The sequence below is a fragment of the Phalacrocorax aristotelis genome, chromosome 6, assembly GCF_949628215.1.
Source record: "Phalacrocorax aristotelis chromosome 6, bGulAri2.1, whole genome shotgun sequence".
Classification (NCBI taxonomy): domain Eukaryota; kingdom Metazoa; phylum Chordata; class Aves; order Suliformes; family Phalacrocoracidae; genus Phalacrocorax; species Phalacrocorax aristotelis.
The window spans coordinates 34,862,749-34,876,101 of record NC_134281.1 but is presented as its reverse complement, the minus strand read 5'-3'; the positions used below and the strand labels follow the sequence as shown (position 1 = coordinate 34,876,101).

At 48.0% G+C, this 13,353-nt stretch overlaps 1 protein-coding gene across 11 annotated transcripts in view; it reads right to left on the bottom strand.

Annotated features, from left to right (window-relative positions):
• Positions 1-13,353, bottom strand: part of PACS2 (phosphofurin acidic cluster sorting protein 2) — an 84,758-nt gene that overhangs the window by 49,533 nt on the left and 21,872 nt on the right. For all 11 annotated transcript variants that reach the window (XM_075097135.1, XM_075097141.1, XM_075097145.1 and 8 more), the window contains exons 2-3: positions 4,101-4,188; positions 738-827 (exon numbers count right to left, since the gene is read on the bottom strand). In XM_075097135.1, the coding sequence (XP_074953236.1) occupies positions 738-827; positions 4,101-4,188 (178 nt within the window). The remainder of the gene's footprint in view (positions 1-737; positions 828-4,100; positions 4,189-13,353) is intronic.

Here is a 13,353-nt window from a genome sequence, read left to right as displayed (position 1 = left end):
ACTGCATAGTGCTCCTGTTTCCCCAAATGGTGCCTCCCTCAGCAACTCCAAATCAGAGGTTCACCTGTCCCATTCCTACTACTGCCTTCTGTCAGCCTGACACTCCATGCCACCCCCCACAATGCCACCCTCCAGTGCCGATTCATAAGCAAGGCAAGGAAAGGCAAGAGAGCCATCCTGCTCTGCTCCAGTTCCTGCCACAGCCATAACGTGAAGAGCACAGACTGCAGCAAAGTCCTCTTGTTCCTGGGCTCCAAACACACGATGCACAACAAGGAATGTCCCTTAATACTGTGAACCAGCACCCTGCTCCAGGCCCCCAATGCAAGAGGCAATTCAGATAAATGTGTGTTGTTGCACTGAGGACAAGCAAATTGCAGCTAGCATCTAACTTGCCTGTTCCCCCCAGACAAGTCAGTATTGGAGATCTGCCTTCCATGACGCAAGTTTGCCCCAAGAACAATTCTAACGGTTTATATAGCAGCTTTCTTAGTGGGCTTCTCCCTTCCCAGATCCTGGATCGGCACCATTTTGTGCTCAAATTCCCCACAGCTGACTACCCAGAGACAAGCCAAAAAGCTCAGATAGCTCTTCAGAAACGTCTGGGACTGCCTTAAGAAAAAGCATCTCTGGCAGCACTAGAAGGATCTTCACGTCAGACCCACAGTGCACCTCTGCTCACTGCAAAGCAACAAGTCCAGCAAGCACACATGGCCTAAGGCCACATCGCACCTTACCTGCAGTGAGAAGGTCAGCGCAAGCTCCGTCTCCACATGTCCACTCGGGGGCAATACAATCTCGTGAGACCGCAGGATGCGCTTGGAGCCCTGTACAGAAACCAAGTCCACCGGGTGAGTTCCCCAGAAGCCAGTCCTTACATCCCACCCCAGTGCTATTTACTGAAAACGGGGGAGCACGGTCAGGGACTACCACTGAGAAAGTGAATGGATGGGTCTGACCTTGCATTTCTGTGAGATATTAATGAGATGAAAGGGAGAGATTTGACTAATAAAGATTTGGGCATATTTACTGTTCGTAACTGAAACAAAGCAGGTTTTGTTCTGCCAAGCCCCAGCATTGAAAAGCTATGAGTCAACCCCCACCCCTCAAGTTCAAGTCTCGTATTTTTACTTCAGCCAATAGGTAACAAGGCTCATCATCTCCTGGGTTTGAAGGCCGCAGTGTCATACTTAAATCTCCAGTGTTAGCCACGATAGACTAGTCTTTTCTTTTTGTGCATGCCCCTCCCTGGGGAAAGTAGAGATTTTAACTTGTTTAAACAGCTGTGAGTAGTTGGAGTTATAAAAGAAAAAAGTCCACTATGCATCACAGTGGAGTATTACAGGGCAACTTCAAATCAACCCTGTGTTTGGGCTGCTGTATGCTAACCGAGTTACTGGGCTATTTACTGTGTGAACATTTCATTTCAGGGAATGTTTCAGGGAACACTAGCAGGAAAGTGCAACAGACTGCTGCCCAGCAAATCCTTCTGCACTGTTCAAACATCAGTGGCAAGTTTCAGAGGTCCCTGGCTCAATGTTCTGCTGAGGCTGCAGATCTGACTTTGTCCAGACAGGCTGATCTCCCAGAAGCACAGAACTGTAGCTCTGAAAAAAGCAGCATCTGGGAAACCAGAGGCAGACTCGGGGAGTAAACACCTCCCAGCTACATCCGAAGGAAAATCTGGTCTGCACACATCAGCCCCAAATAGCATCCCAAGATGAGAGAGAAGCAGAGACTCATTTACAACTCCCCAAATATGTCATTGGTGCAGCCAGAGTGAATGCTGTGATTTGCAGCGGTGCCTCAGCTCCTGCACAACACAGCACAGGCTCCGCTGTGGAAAAGACAAGGCACCTAAGCTCCAGTGGATCAGAAGACAGATGGAGCAGAGCAGGATGAGGAACTGAAAAGCTCCTCCCAGGAAAAGCAGCAGGCATGCAAGTAAAGCACAGTTAACCTCGCCGCTGGCAACAGCTGCATCTGTTCTGTTGGTGCAAAGCTCCTAATAGCAACAATCTGGCTTTACTTGTTATGCAACTCAAAATCTAATGCAAAACCAAATATAGCTGCTTTTAAAAGACCACAGTGGATGAACAGAGCAACAGCTCGGGAAATACACTTGACAACTCCTTGAACATCACTGTTCAGGCAGCTGCAAGGAGACAAGGGAAATGCAGGTAAGCTGCTCTCATTAGGTCTGAATTCAGTCATCCCCTCTGGAAGGACTCCAGTGCCTGACACCTCTCTCTCACAATTCTCCATGCAAAGGCAGTGAGTCATTTGACAGAGATTGTATATTTGATGATCCAGTATCATCAGCCTCAAACAATAGCCACATCAGAAACCAGAGTGCTGGCAAATTAAGTGTCTCTGAAAGAGCTTGTTAGCATCATCATCATAACCTGCAAGCTATAAAGGGACTTTTAGTAACAGGGCTTCGAATCTGCCTGTGTCCGAGATAGCTGCAGTGCTACTGACCACCATTAAATAGCACATCACAAAGAAATATGGGACACCCAAGGTGAGGCACTTTCTGGGACAGTGGTCGTTCTAGCCACTGTCACCTCTAGGTCAACCAGACAGACATATCAAGGGCAAAAATAAGGATGGCCTGGGGATGCAAGCTGCAGCCTGGGACTTGACAGATGAGCATCCCAAACAGGACAAGTCCTTCTGCCTTCCAGTGCTTCAGGAATCTGCCCTGCTGTAGAGAGGACTACAGAAGAACTGCTCAGGTTCCAGCATCTGAATTATTTTAGCAAAGCAGATCACAACATGTACTCAAAATAGACATGAAAGTCCGATGTGTTAAAATTCCCTTTGGACTTGCATGTCTGGGGCAAGCTTTCACCCATAGAAAGTATAAGCAGTCAGCAGTAACCTAGACAGGAAGAGAAGGTTTTGCTCTAGTAAAAGCTACTGAATTCTCCAACCCATGTCTGACACACTCTGGGCATAGATCATTCACTGACAAGCCTCAGGCCCTTACAGTGATGCATCTACCATCTAGGAGTACAAACACATGGAAAGTTTTCAGTCCTGATAAGCAATATCCGACAGCCTAGGAACCCACTGCTGTGCTGCTTCTGAGGATGGCATGAATCCAGGTGTATGAAAAGATTCCCTGCTCTTCTACTCTCTGCTGTGTGTGCATGCACCCCCTCCAACCTAGAGGGACACATTTTTACCCCAGCTGGACTGCTTATGGAGATGAGATATACCAGTTAAATCCCCAGGTGCATGTTCTTGCACTGGAAAGCTTTCATGAGTTCACCTTCCAAGCTAGATTTTGTGTGCTTTGACACAACCAGCTCTCTGCAGGGGTTTGCCCGGTTCTTTATTTGAAAAGCAGCTGCTTTTCAGCATGGTTAATGGTATTTTTCTACTTATAGGTCTGCTAGGCTTTTACTCATTAAGTACTTCAGCATTTGCAGTGGTGGGAGCATGTCAGCCAAACTGATGCTGTGACATACTGTGGAACTGAGTCCCCTTCTTTCCTAGCCTGCCTCCAGGCACTGTGACCTACATGTAGACACCTAATTAAATGGCACAAACGCATGCTGTAAAGTGGGTTATTTACCTAGGATGACATCTGTATTTTATGGAAACAAATGAAAATGTACAGGCACAAATTCACTGACAAGCACCTGGCTACGAAGTGACTTGGATTCCTGACAGCAGCATTGTCCCTCAGCAGAGGAAGGCCCAGACTCCAGACCCCCCAAACCAGGGCCAAATTACCAAGATGTTCAGCCCTAAAGCGAGCTGAAGCACGTTAAACAGAGAATCAGGCTTGGATTTAGTGACAGCTCAGGAAAAAGGGGTAAAAGCATATGATCTGCAAAGAGCATTTTTACATAGAGAGAAGTTCATGCTGAGCCCTCAGTGAACAATATGTTTTCTTAAAACAGTGAAACGCAGCACGAACATGGGGGAAGGATCACAAGAGACTCCACACTTCCGGAATGCCTTGATGTACTTGGGAAGGAGCCCGTGGCTACAATAGACCCTCACATGGAGGAGCAGCTCAGTTTAGGCATCTCCCAGTATTTTTACCCAAGCAACACATTCGTTTCTTAGAACTGAGCAGCAATTACCTGCATTTTGACAGCAATGACCCCAGAAATAAGCTCCTTATCCAACTCCTTTAAGACTACCAGTTTCTTTAATGTCAAGCTGCATAACCTGTGAACAGGAACAGAAGAGAAACAGTTATAATCATGTCTGGAAAAGAAAAAGCTCTGAACAGACTTTACATGCAGAGGTATCCCAGTTTGAGGGAAAAGAGGCTCCAGACATAAGCTGCACACCGATACAGACATAAAGCCAGCAGAAGTATCTGAGGTGTCCTTGGCTTTTCAGACTGAAAACACACGGAGGTGGACAGAAGGTGCGTCTGTCTGTTTGGTACAGACCCATGGCTGCATGAGAGCACTTCACAGCACAGACTTCTACTGACCACAGCCTGGGAACTCTTGCTCTGAGTCAGACCAAAAGCTTTGGAAGTCAGAGGAATTTGGAAGTCAGAGGAATTAAATTCCAGCAATATAAAAGCACTGGGTCAGGGTAATTTTAAACCCATCCACAAAGCTTTCCTAAATTGTTGGCTTTTTCAGGTTCAGACTGCTGGCTCCCAAAGATCTCACTCCCACCTCCTCTTGTCAACCCACGCATTCTCCTCCTCCCCCCCAAACAAAAATGCTAGCAAGTGGCTCAGGCATCTGTAATGGAAAGGAAAAAAAAAAAAAAAGAAAAAAGAAAGAAGGCGAGGACTCAAGCAGTGCCCTCTGGCCCTGTCCTTCACATGCCACACATATGCAAGTAAATCACATTCTTTACCCGGGCAATGCTACATTGTTCTGGTTAAAGCTGTTTGCACTTCTGCCTTCCAGCACAGGGAGCCAGGGCGGGGATAAAATTTGGACTAGGTGCAGCTGAGTTAAGGCTCTGAGGTAATGGGTCCACAATATTTGCACTGTCACAATTTCACAGAAGTTACCACTAGCTGGTGTAATTAAGAGGGCTTTCCTAGAAAACAAACTGCAGGGAGGTATAAACCTGAAGGAAAGACAGCTCAACTTGAGGAAAGCAGAGGCCAGAGAAAGGTTCCAGGTGGATTCTAGTGACTAGACATCATCTGTCATGTTGGCCAGGAGCTGGCACTGCCTTTATGTCAGGTCCCTACACCACGGCATGGGCCTCTTTGGCCTCTGCCACAGGATGTTTGCAAGCCTCAGTATGAGTCCTCTGAAACCCACTCTTTCTCCCAGATAAAGTGTAGTATCAGGGCTGTTCACAAAGGCGTCAAGTCTAGCAGGAGACAGAAAGGGAAGAGGAGTTGACAGTGGATTTTGGTGCAAGCCTAGGCAGCAGTAGCACAAGTGCCATTGACTGACCTGCTCTTGATCTAGAGGACTCCACACTGGTGCCAGGAAGCTGACAAATCACCACTGCAAGGGTGACTTGTGTCTTCCCACCACAGCAGGAAGCTGAAACATTGTTTTGCTGCAATGCCCAAAGGTAGACACTATCAGCCTGGGTACAGAACTGCAGGAGAGACGCAACTAAAGGCTATTCCCAGCAGGAGCAGTGGTGGGTGCTGCAACAGCTGCTGCCTGCCTTATCCAGAAACACCTGTGGCTCTGCCTGAACTCTGCCCTCTCATGCGGGGCTAGGAACAGGGAAGAGATGGTCATAGCTCCTCATGGTCTTAATTCAAGCACCTCTCCAAACTTGCCCTTGTCAGCCTCCTCTCCACCCTAGCCCATGCTATCTGCTCCCCCTGCTCATTTGCAAGGCACTGGTTCCTACTATTGTACCCCCCAAACAAGGTAGAGAGAACTACAAACTCTCTCCTTTGCAGAGTTTTGCACCAAGACAGCACTGCCAGAGACACTACAGAAATTACAAGGAAGGTGGAAAAACTGGGTCTGCCTGGGCCTCCGTTTGCTTCTGTCACACCACCAGCAGCTGTGCAGTGTCATCGAGACAAACGTGCTAGAGAGCGCGAGTCTGGAGGCGCTGGGTGCTGGCGGAGGGACGGCAGAAGCGGGCAGGACAGCTGCAGCCGCTGCTGGGCTGGCAGAGGGGAAACCAAGTGTGCTTTCACGCATGGGCAGAGCCTCTGCCTGAACAAAGCAGGTGCCTGTGCAAGCAGGAGAGCACAGGCCAGCACGTTCAGCCGCAAACCTCAGTGTCCCTGTCCACTCGAAGTCAGGTGAAGCTGCATCCCTCAGCCTGGAGCGTGGGAGAGGCCACCAGCTTTCCCTCCACATCCCGAACAAAGTGGTAAGCAGAGACACACGTGGCCGCTGCAGTGAAGCAGCCGGGCCAGGATCTGGAGAAAGCAGGCTGTGATGCCATTTGTTTTCTTTGTAACGCTGTAGCCGGAGAACAATCACGCTTGGTTTGCCAAAACCCACAGAGCTTGGGCCATCAGGTGCTGAGAGCAGAGGTAGGACAACACACTGGCATTGTCTCAGCTGACAGGCAAGGAACAAAGGCCTTTTCTCTCTGGCCCAGAGCTCGAGGATGAAAAAGGTACAGGAAGAAACAATGGTGTTCTCAGCGTACACAACGGAGCACAAGGAGGGCTTTCTGTTCTCCGCTGGGCATTCCTTCAATTCATCATTTATGAGCTTTGATCAAGCCCTGTGGAGCACTTGCTGCTTGGAAAAAAAATTAAAAATATTAAAAGCCTCCTTTACAACAATCAGAAAAACAAAAGCAGTTAAAAAGACATGGGATGCATCTGCTTTCTTTATCCCCCCGTTGCTGGGCTGCTGGTACTAGAAGGCGTTTCACACAAACAACAATGAAATGTTTATATTCTCCATCACGGGGTGGGGGGAATAAAATCAGAGTTTAAATCCCACCAAATCACTCTTACCCTCAACACACCTACTGTTCCGGATCTTCTGTTTAAGTTTGCAGCTTCCAAATCAAAGCAATCTTCAGAATACATGGCAGAACGGGGCCGTACCTTACTCAAGTAATCATGAAAAGGCATATTCCAGCACATCGCTGCATCCAGAGCCAGCACGGTGCCCCTGCCGCCAGCACAGGGATCCTGAACTGCTCACACCCACGGGTACGGCAAGGATTTGTCTGCCATAACTACCTCTGATAATGGTGGCACCTCTTTTCACACACTTATCTTTTGCCTAAATTTTGCTGTACTTCCGTTAAATCTCAGGGATCAGAAGGGGACTGGTCTCACAAAACATTTCTATCAATGAGCCTGTTAATTTGCAAGTTTCACATACATATATATTTGATCTCCGTGAACGGAGGGAAAATAACCTAGAGCACAGACACACGAGGGGAACTGAAGAAGCCTCAAGTCTGGAGCTGAAAGAGCCTGAAGTATTTTGAGCAGTCTATAAAAAGCCTGGGACTACAACACAGGACGTGCGTGCAAGCCCTTTCTTTGCGTGTTTGCTTCAACATTGACCTGTGGTTGCACATGGGGAGTTAAGCCAGCAAAAGTGCTAAGTTACCACAGCAGTGTTAAATAAGGGCAACGGAAATCTGAGCGCCAAGATTTCCACCCTTTTTTGAAGGTTCATAGATCTCCCTGCTAGGAGCACAGCTGGGTCCCACGCAGCAGCAGGCAGTGCCTGCTGAGGAGCTTGCGTTCCCTCTGGTCACAAGCATTCCCCCCCACGGCAAGAAGGCACAAGGTACCTGCCTGACCCCATTCTCAGGTTAATAAATCATCAGCCAGCTTAATGTGTTCCACAAGAATAAAACTCTTCATTTTTACATCACTGCTGCTAGAATGCAGTTTTGAAGAAGAAACCTGGACCTGACCCAATGGTTTCAACTCTCCCTGCTAATGCAAGTTGAGCTGAATAGCTTCATCACTAGCTCTTTGCACAGGCAGTTATCTGCAAAGAACATAACATTTTAGTAACCAAGATCCAGCAAACATGCCCAGAAACAGCCAAATAAAGCGTCACATTCTTTAGTCACTGGATGTTTTGCTTTTGCATCCCTCCGAGTAGAAAGATCAGGAAAATAAACTCCCTCCAAGAAAGAGTCTGCCTCACTGAATTAAATGTCTGTGTCTCCACAGGGAGCATAGTAATTGTACTGAGACCTCATTCATGCAGAGACAGTCGAATCAACAGGAAGGAAAAATTAAAAATTAAAGACCTGTATTTTAATTAAGCCCCATAGAAGTTGAGAGTAATAACAGATGCATCCACAGCTATAGTGGGCTCCAAGTGCAAGATGGGAGCTGGGGCAGGAAGACTCTAGCTCACTACACAGATACCCTTTGTCCAGGCTAAAAGCTGTGAAGACATTGTTCCTAGAGAAAACATTTCATGCCAGGAGTGTGCTTTTCTGAGGTCTGTAAACCTCAATCAGCCAATGGCTATAAGGAAAAAAATAGTTTCCATTTGGTCACTCAGTCCAATCTGACTCACCTCACCCAAGTTATTTCAGCATTTCAGGACAGCAAGCAGCCTCCAACCCCGATGCTTTCAACCTCAACTTTTGAGTGTTTTGCTGTGAGCTGACACTTTACACCCAAGTCAGTCCCAAAATAAACTGTAAGCCATTTGAAGGAGAAGTGGAGGCAAAGACCCACCTACACACACACTGGCCCAGACAGAATCATTCTGCACATAGCTGCAGGGGCATCTGTGCAGGAGAGGCTGGAGTGAGAAGCCTTGCACAGCATTTTTCTAAGACAGCTGCTTAACCAAGGTATGAACGCCTGCAGCACATGAACAATCAACTGCAGAAGCCGTTTCTTACACCTGCTTCACCCATGGCCAGGAAGAAAAGAACAAGTGGATGTAGTTGTTGCTGCATATTTACATGCTAAAGGCAGAACTCTGTACTGGCCTACAACACTTAGCTTGGGGAGAAAGCAGGGGAGATGAGCTGTCCTCTTATGTCACTGAAGGATCAGAGTGGGGCCTCCAGGCAAGGGTATAAATGGTAGAAGCTGCAGGAAGAATGTTTCTTCACTTCCCAGAGCTTATGAGCCAATTCCCTCAAAACGATCTAATCTTGGTCCCATTCTCAAGTAACCTCCAAAGCAGGAACAAATTAAATGAGGAGACAGAGGTCACACGCCCCAATTTGTCATGCCAGAAACAATCTGAGTAACATGCAAAGGAACGTAACAGTCCCATATTAGTCTCTGCTTGCTTCTCCTTTATTCACACCACCAAGGTAAACAGCAACCTTCAAGCTAGCTGTTCTGTTCTAGCTTTAAGACGACGAGGAAACAATTGCAGAGCAAGTATTTTCATTGTTCTTGCTCTCAAGGATCTTGAAATCCTCTTCCCAGCATTAATAGAGAATGAAGCTCTTAAGATTCTAGAGACTAAGATCCACAGAAATGCTGTAGCAAGCAGGTCTTGTTCGGATAGGTAAGAGGATGGCAGCTTATTTTACACAACAGGCTTTACCCAGGACCTCACAGGGACACACACAGCCAGACACTATCATTTTACAGCTGAAATATTGTGCTGCTCACTTCAACTATACCTGCTCCACACTGAACATGCAAAAGGGGTGTGGGTATCAAAATTTTGCAGAACTGCATCATTTTTAAAAGATCCTAGAAATCTGCATGGGCACATTTGCTACTTGAGGAGCAGCATGCAGTTAATATGACCAAGGATTAAGTGCATCAGAGCTTAGATACCCCAACATATCAGTTGGAAAATGCTGAGAGATGTCATCTTTCAGTGGGACAAGACATTGCTGTCTGGCTCTAGGGGATTCGCCCAAGGCAGAAAGGAATCAGGATCCCTGCAAGCCAAATCATAGAATCATAGAATGTTCTGAGCTGGAAGGGACCCACAAGGATCATCGAGTCCAACTCCTGTCCCTGCACAGGACAGCCCCAAAATCCACACCATGTGTCTGAGGGCATTGCCCAAGGGCTTCTTGAGTATCGCCAGGCTTGGTGCCGTGACTGCCTCCCTGGGGAGCCTGTTCCAGCACTCCACCACCCTCTGGGTGAAGAGCCTTTTCCCAATATCCAACCTAAACCTCCCCTGGCACACCTTCCTGACATTCCCTCGGGTCCTATCGTTGGTCACTAGAGAGAAGAGATCAGTGCCTGCCCTTCCTCCTCCCCCTGTGAGGAAGCTGAAGGCTGCAATGAGGTCTGCCCTCGGCCTCCAGGCTAAACAAACCAAGTGACTTTAGCCACTCCTGATATGGTTTCTCCTCTAAACCCTTCCCTGGCTCACAATACATAGAGTTTACATATTCCATTGGCACTACTCATTTCTTAGCACTTCAGCAGTCCGGAAAGGAAAGGGCACTACTGAGGGACAGCAAAGCCAGCGAAACCCAGAGATATTAAAGCTAAATCTCCACAGCTCCACATACTCTTCAGGTAGCCAAGCAAAACTTCTTGTGGAAGCTCACAGTTGTGTCACACCATGTTCTGACTTGGTGTATTCCTGGCTGAGATCTGATGTATTTCAAGTCACACTGGCAGGAAATCAGCTTGTCTGTCGCCAACTGCTCGCCTCCAGGTACGTGCTCTGAACTGTGCTACCAAGAAACAACAGCTTTCTCTCCCTTTAAGAAGTCATTTCAGTGAGAGCTGAAACTGCTCTCTTCATACATCTGTTGATCTCAGCCAAGACCTCTGTTCTTGCACACACTGCTATAGATTTGGCTTCTCACTCTTCATTTTGATGGTTTCAAATCCCTTTACAGGGTGACCTGGGGCAGGGAACCAACCCCAAAACATGAAGCAGGGATTAGGTCTGTTTCTCAGACAGGCAATGAAGCGCAGAGGAGTTAGACAAACCCACCTATGTTTTCACACCATGCTGCCTGCAAAGCCAAGCACAGGCAGAAGACTAGTTAAATACACCTCTCTTGGCTTGCCTCTTTCAAACCTGGCATCCGGAACACCAGGACTGTGCAGCATCCTGACACCAAAGGGAGCACCAATGAAGAGTTGATGGTACTGGTAGATTAGGTTTGATCAATGTTTTTAAAGTTTTGCGGCAGTAAGAAGGTGTTTTATTAGCTTTAAAGACTAAAGGAAGCAAATAATGAAAAGCTGATTCATGTTTAAGGCTCCTTTGACAGACCATGAGGATTACATTTTCTATTTTACAGATGAGACAAACACACCCGGTATTTGTTGTATTAACTTAGTAGTAGCTGGAGTAACCAAAGGTACCACCACCAAGATGGAAACAGACCAGGCATAGCCACATCGTCTGACCAAAGACCAGTGGTAGCTGTGGGTCTAACAAGCTTGCACAAGATACCCATGCACTCCAGTACAGCCTCTCGCCCTGAAAGCCTTGCAGCAGTGAAATGCAAGTCTCCCATCTGAGCACCTAACGAGAGCAAAGTAGCACATGTCAGGGACAGGGAGCCTTTAGGATGTAGGCTGGTCAAGCCATTTCTGCAGCTAGGGCTTCGTTTCTCAGCTAGCTGGCAACAAAACAGAGGCACAACCCACTAAGCTTATGTGAGCCGGCCATGGTAGAGGGCAGCTCCCACCACATGCCTTACAGGTTGGCACAAAAGCATATACACAAATGACCAAATGAATCACACCCCAGACCAAAAGGAGACCCTGGGAGGAAGAACGCAAAAACAAATCAGGGGGGTAGGGGATGAAGAAGAGACACTTTGGCAGCTGGAACAAACCCAGCAGCTCTCCCCTCCCTTAGGCATCCTGCTTTCTCCTCGCTGGCCCCCCTGCCCCAGACAGCAGCGCTTGTCACACAGCAGGCTGATCGCTGGTATTGGCTATTCAAGGCATACCATGGGAACGCTCTCCCTGCCTGCCAGAAGCGGTCCCCATCCACCCCTGAACCCTCTGGGACTAGTGGGAACTGCACGAAGTAGCCAGCAGATGAGAAGAAACATTAGAGCTAAAGGCTTCCTGATCCACAGCTTGCTGCAAAGCACAGAGCAGCACATCTCTGCCTTCATTTGTACTAGCATCCCCCTCCCAAGCTGACAATGCAGCAGCCGGCTGCAAGAACAAAGACGGCACCCAGCCTTCCAGCACACACCAGAGGAAATCCTTGCAGTGGTAGCTGGCTCTGTTACAGGGATCAGTCAATGAGATGAAAAGGTTTAAGAAAATGCCTCAAGGGACATGTTTTTTCCAGCATGTGCCTTGCCTCGATGATAAACCTCACTCCCCCCCCCCAAGACATCCATGCCTCAGCCCTGAGCACAGCATCCCAAACGCAGCATCAGCATCAGATTGGGAAATGTAATATCTCCACAGCAACTAGGGATATCACAGTCACACGTGACCAGCTCCCCTCAACCATGCAACAAATGAGACCAGTTTCTCCAACAGCCTGCTTGTTCCTCCTCGCTCCCCTCCAGAGTAGTCTGATGGCAAATCCTCCTTCACTACTGCATCAAGAATCCTGTTCTCCGAACACCTACTTCCCCAGCAGCTCCCCTGCTCCGCCTCAAGCCTGTATACGCACTCAGCAGCGAGGAGCTGGCACACATTTGAGCGTAGGTAGATTCAGAGGGAGGTCCTGCACCAGCCAGGCTGTTACAGTATTTACCATTTTCTTTTCGGTAGCATGAAGCACAGGTCTCCAAGCACTCTCAACGCTCAACTACTTTCAAAATGCTAGGTGTTATTCTGCTTTTCATTCCCACTGCTGAATGGTCCACAGCAAGAACTTGCTGCTGTGCCACCTGGTGCTGTGCTCTCTGTGCACTCTTCTTAGCCACTTGGTACCCCAGCAAGACACCACAGTCCCAGCCACAGCACATACTGTCCCTAAGGCCTGCAAAGCATTAGAGGCCAGGACTCGGCCTGAAATATCCTATCTTCCCCTTTGTAAATCAGCCATCAAAGGCCCCCATCAAGAGGTGAAAACTATGCCAACAGGAGCCTTGACTTCAGGCCCATGTCAGAAGAGCCTGTAATGAAGAGCTCAGTTCTGCTCGTGTTACCTGTCACTGTGATCTCTTCATCATGAGAAATCAGAACTAAGAAGCCTCCAGCTAAGAAATCAGGCAAGGAAAGACAGATGGCTTCTTGGTGTCCCCAAATTAGAGCTTGCTCTCAGGGCATGAACAATTTGCCATCTCTCGGCCTTATTCCTCTCCACTTCAGCTTCCACAACACCTTCTGATAACAGGTGAGCCAAACAGCCTGTCGCTCCAGAGACCAGACAGGCTCATACCATGGGTCGCATCAAGTTATTTCTCACTCAGCCATCCCCACATGCTGCCCCATTCAAGAGCCACCGTCAGACACGCGGCCCTCCCAGTCAAAGCCAAGATCCTGATGGCATGGAATTCAAAAAGACTCAGTACTTCTCTGAAAGATAACTACCTTACACCACTCTGAACAAACAGACTTTC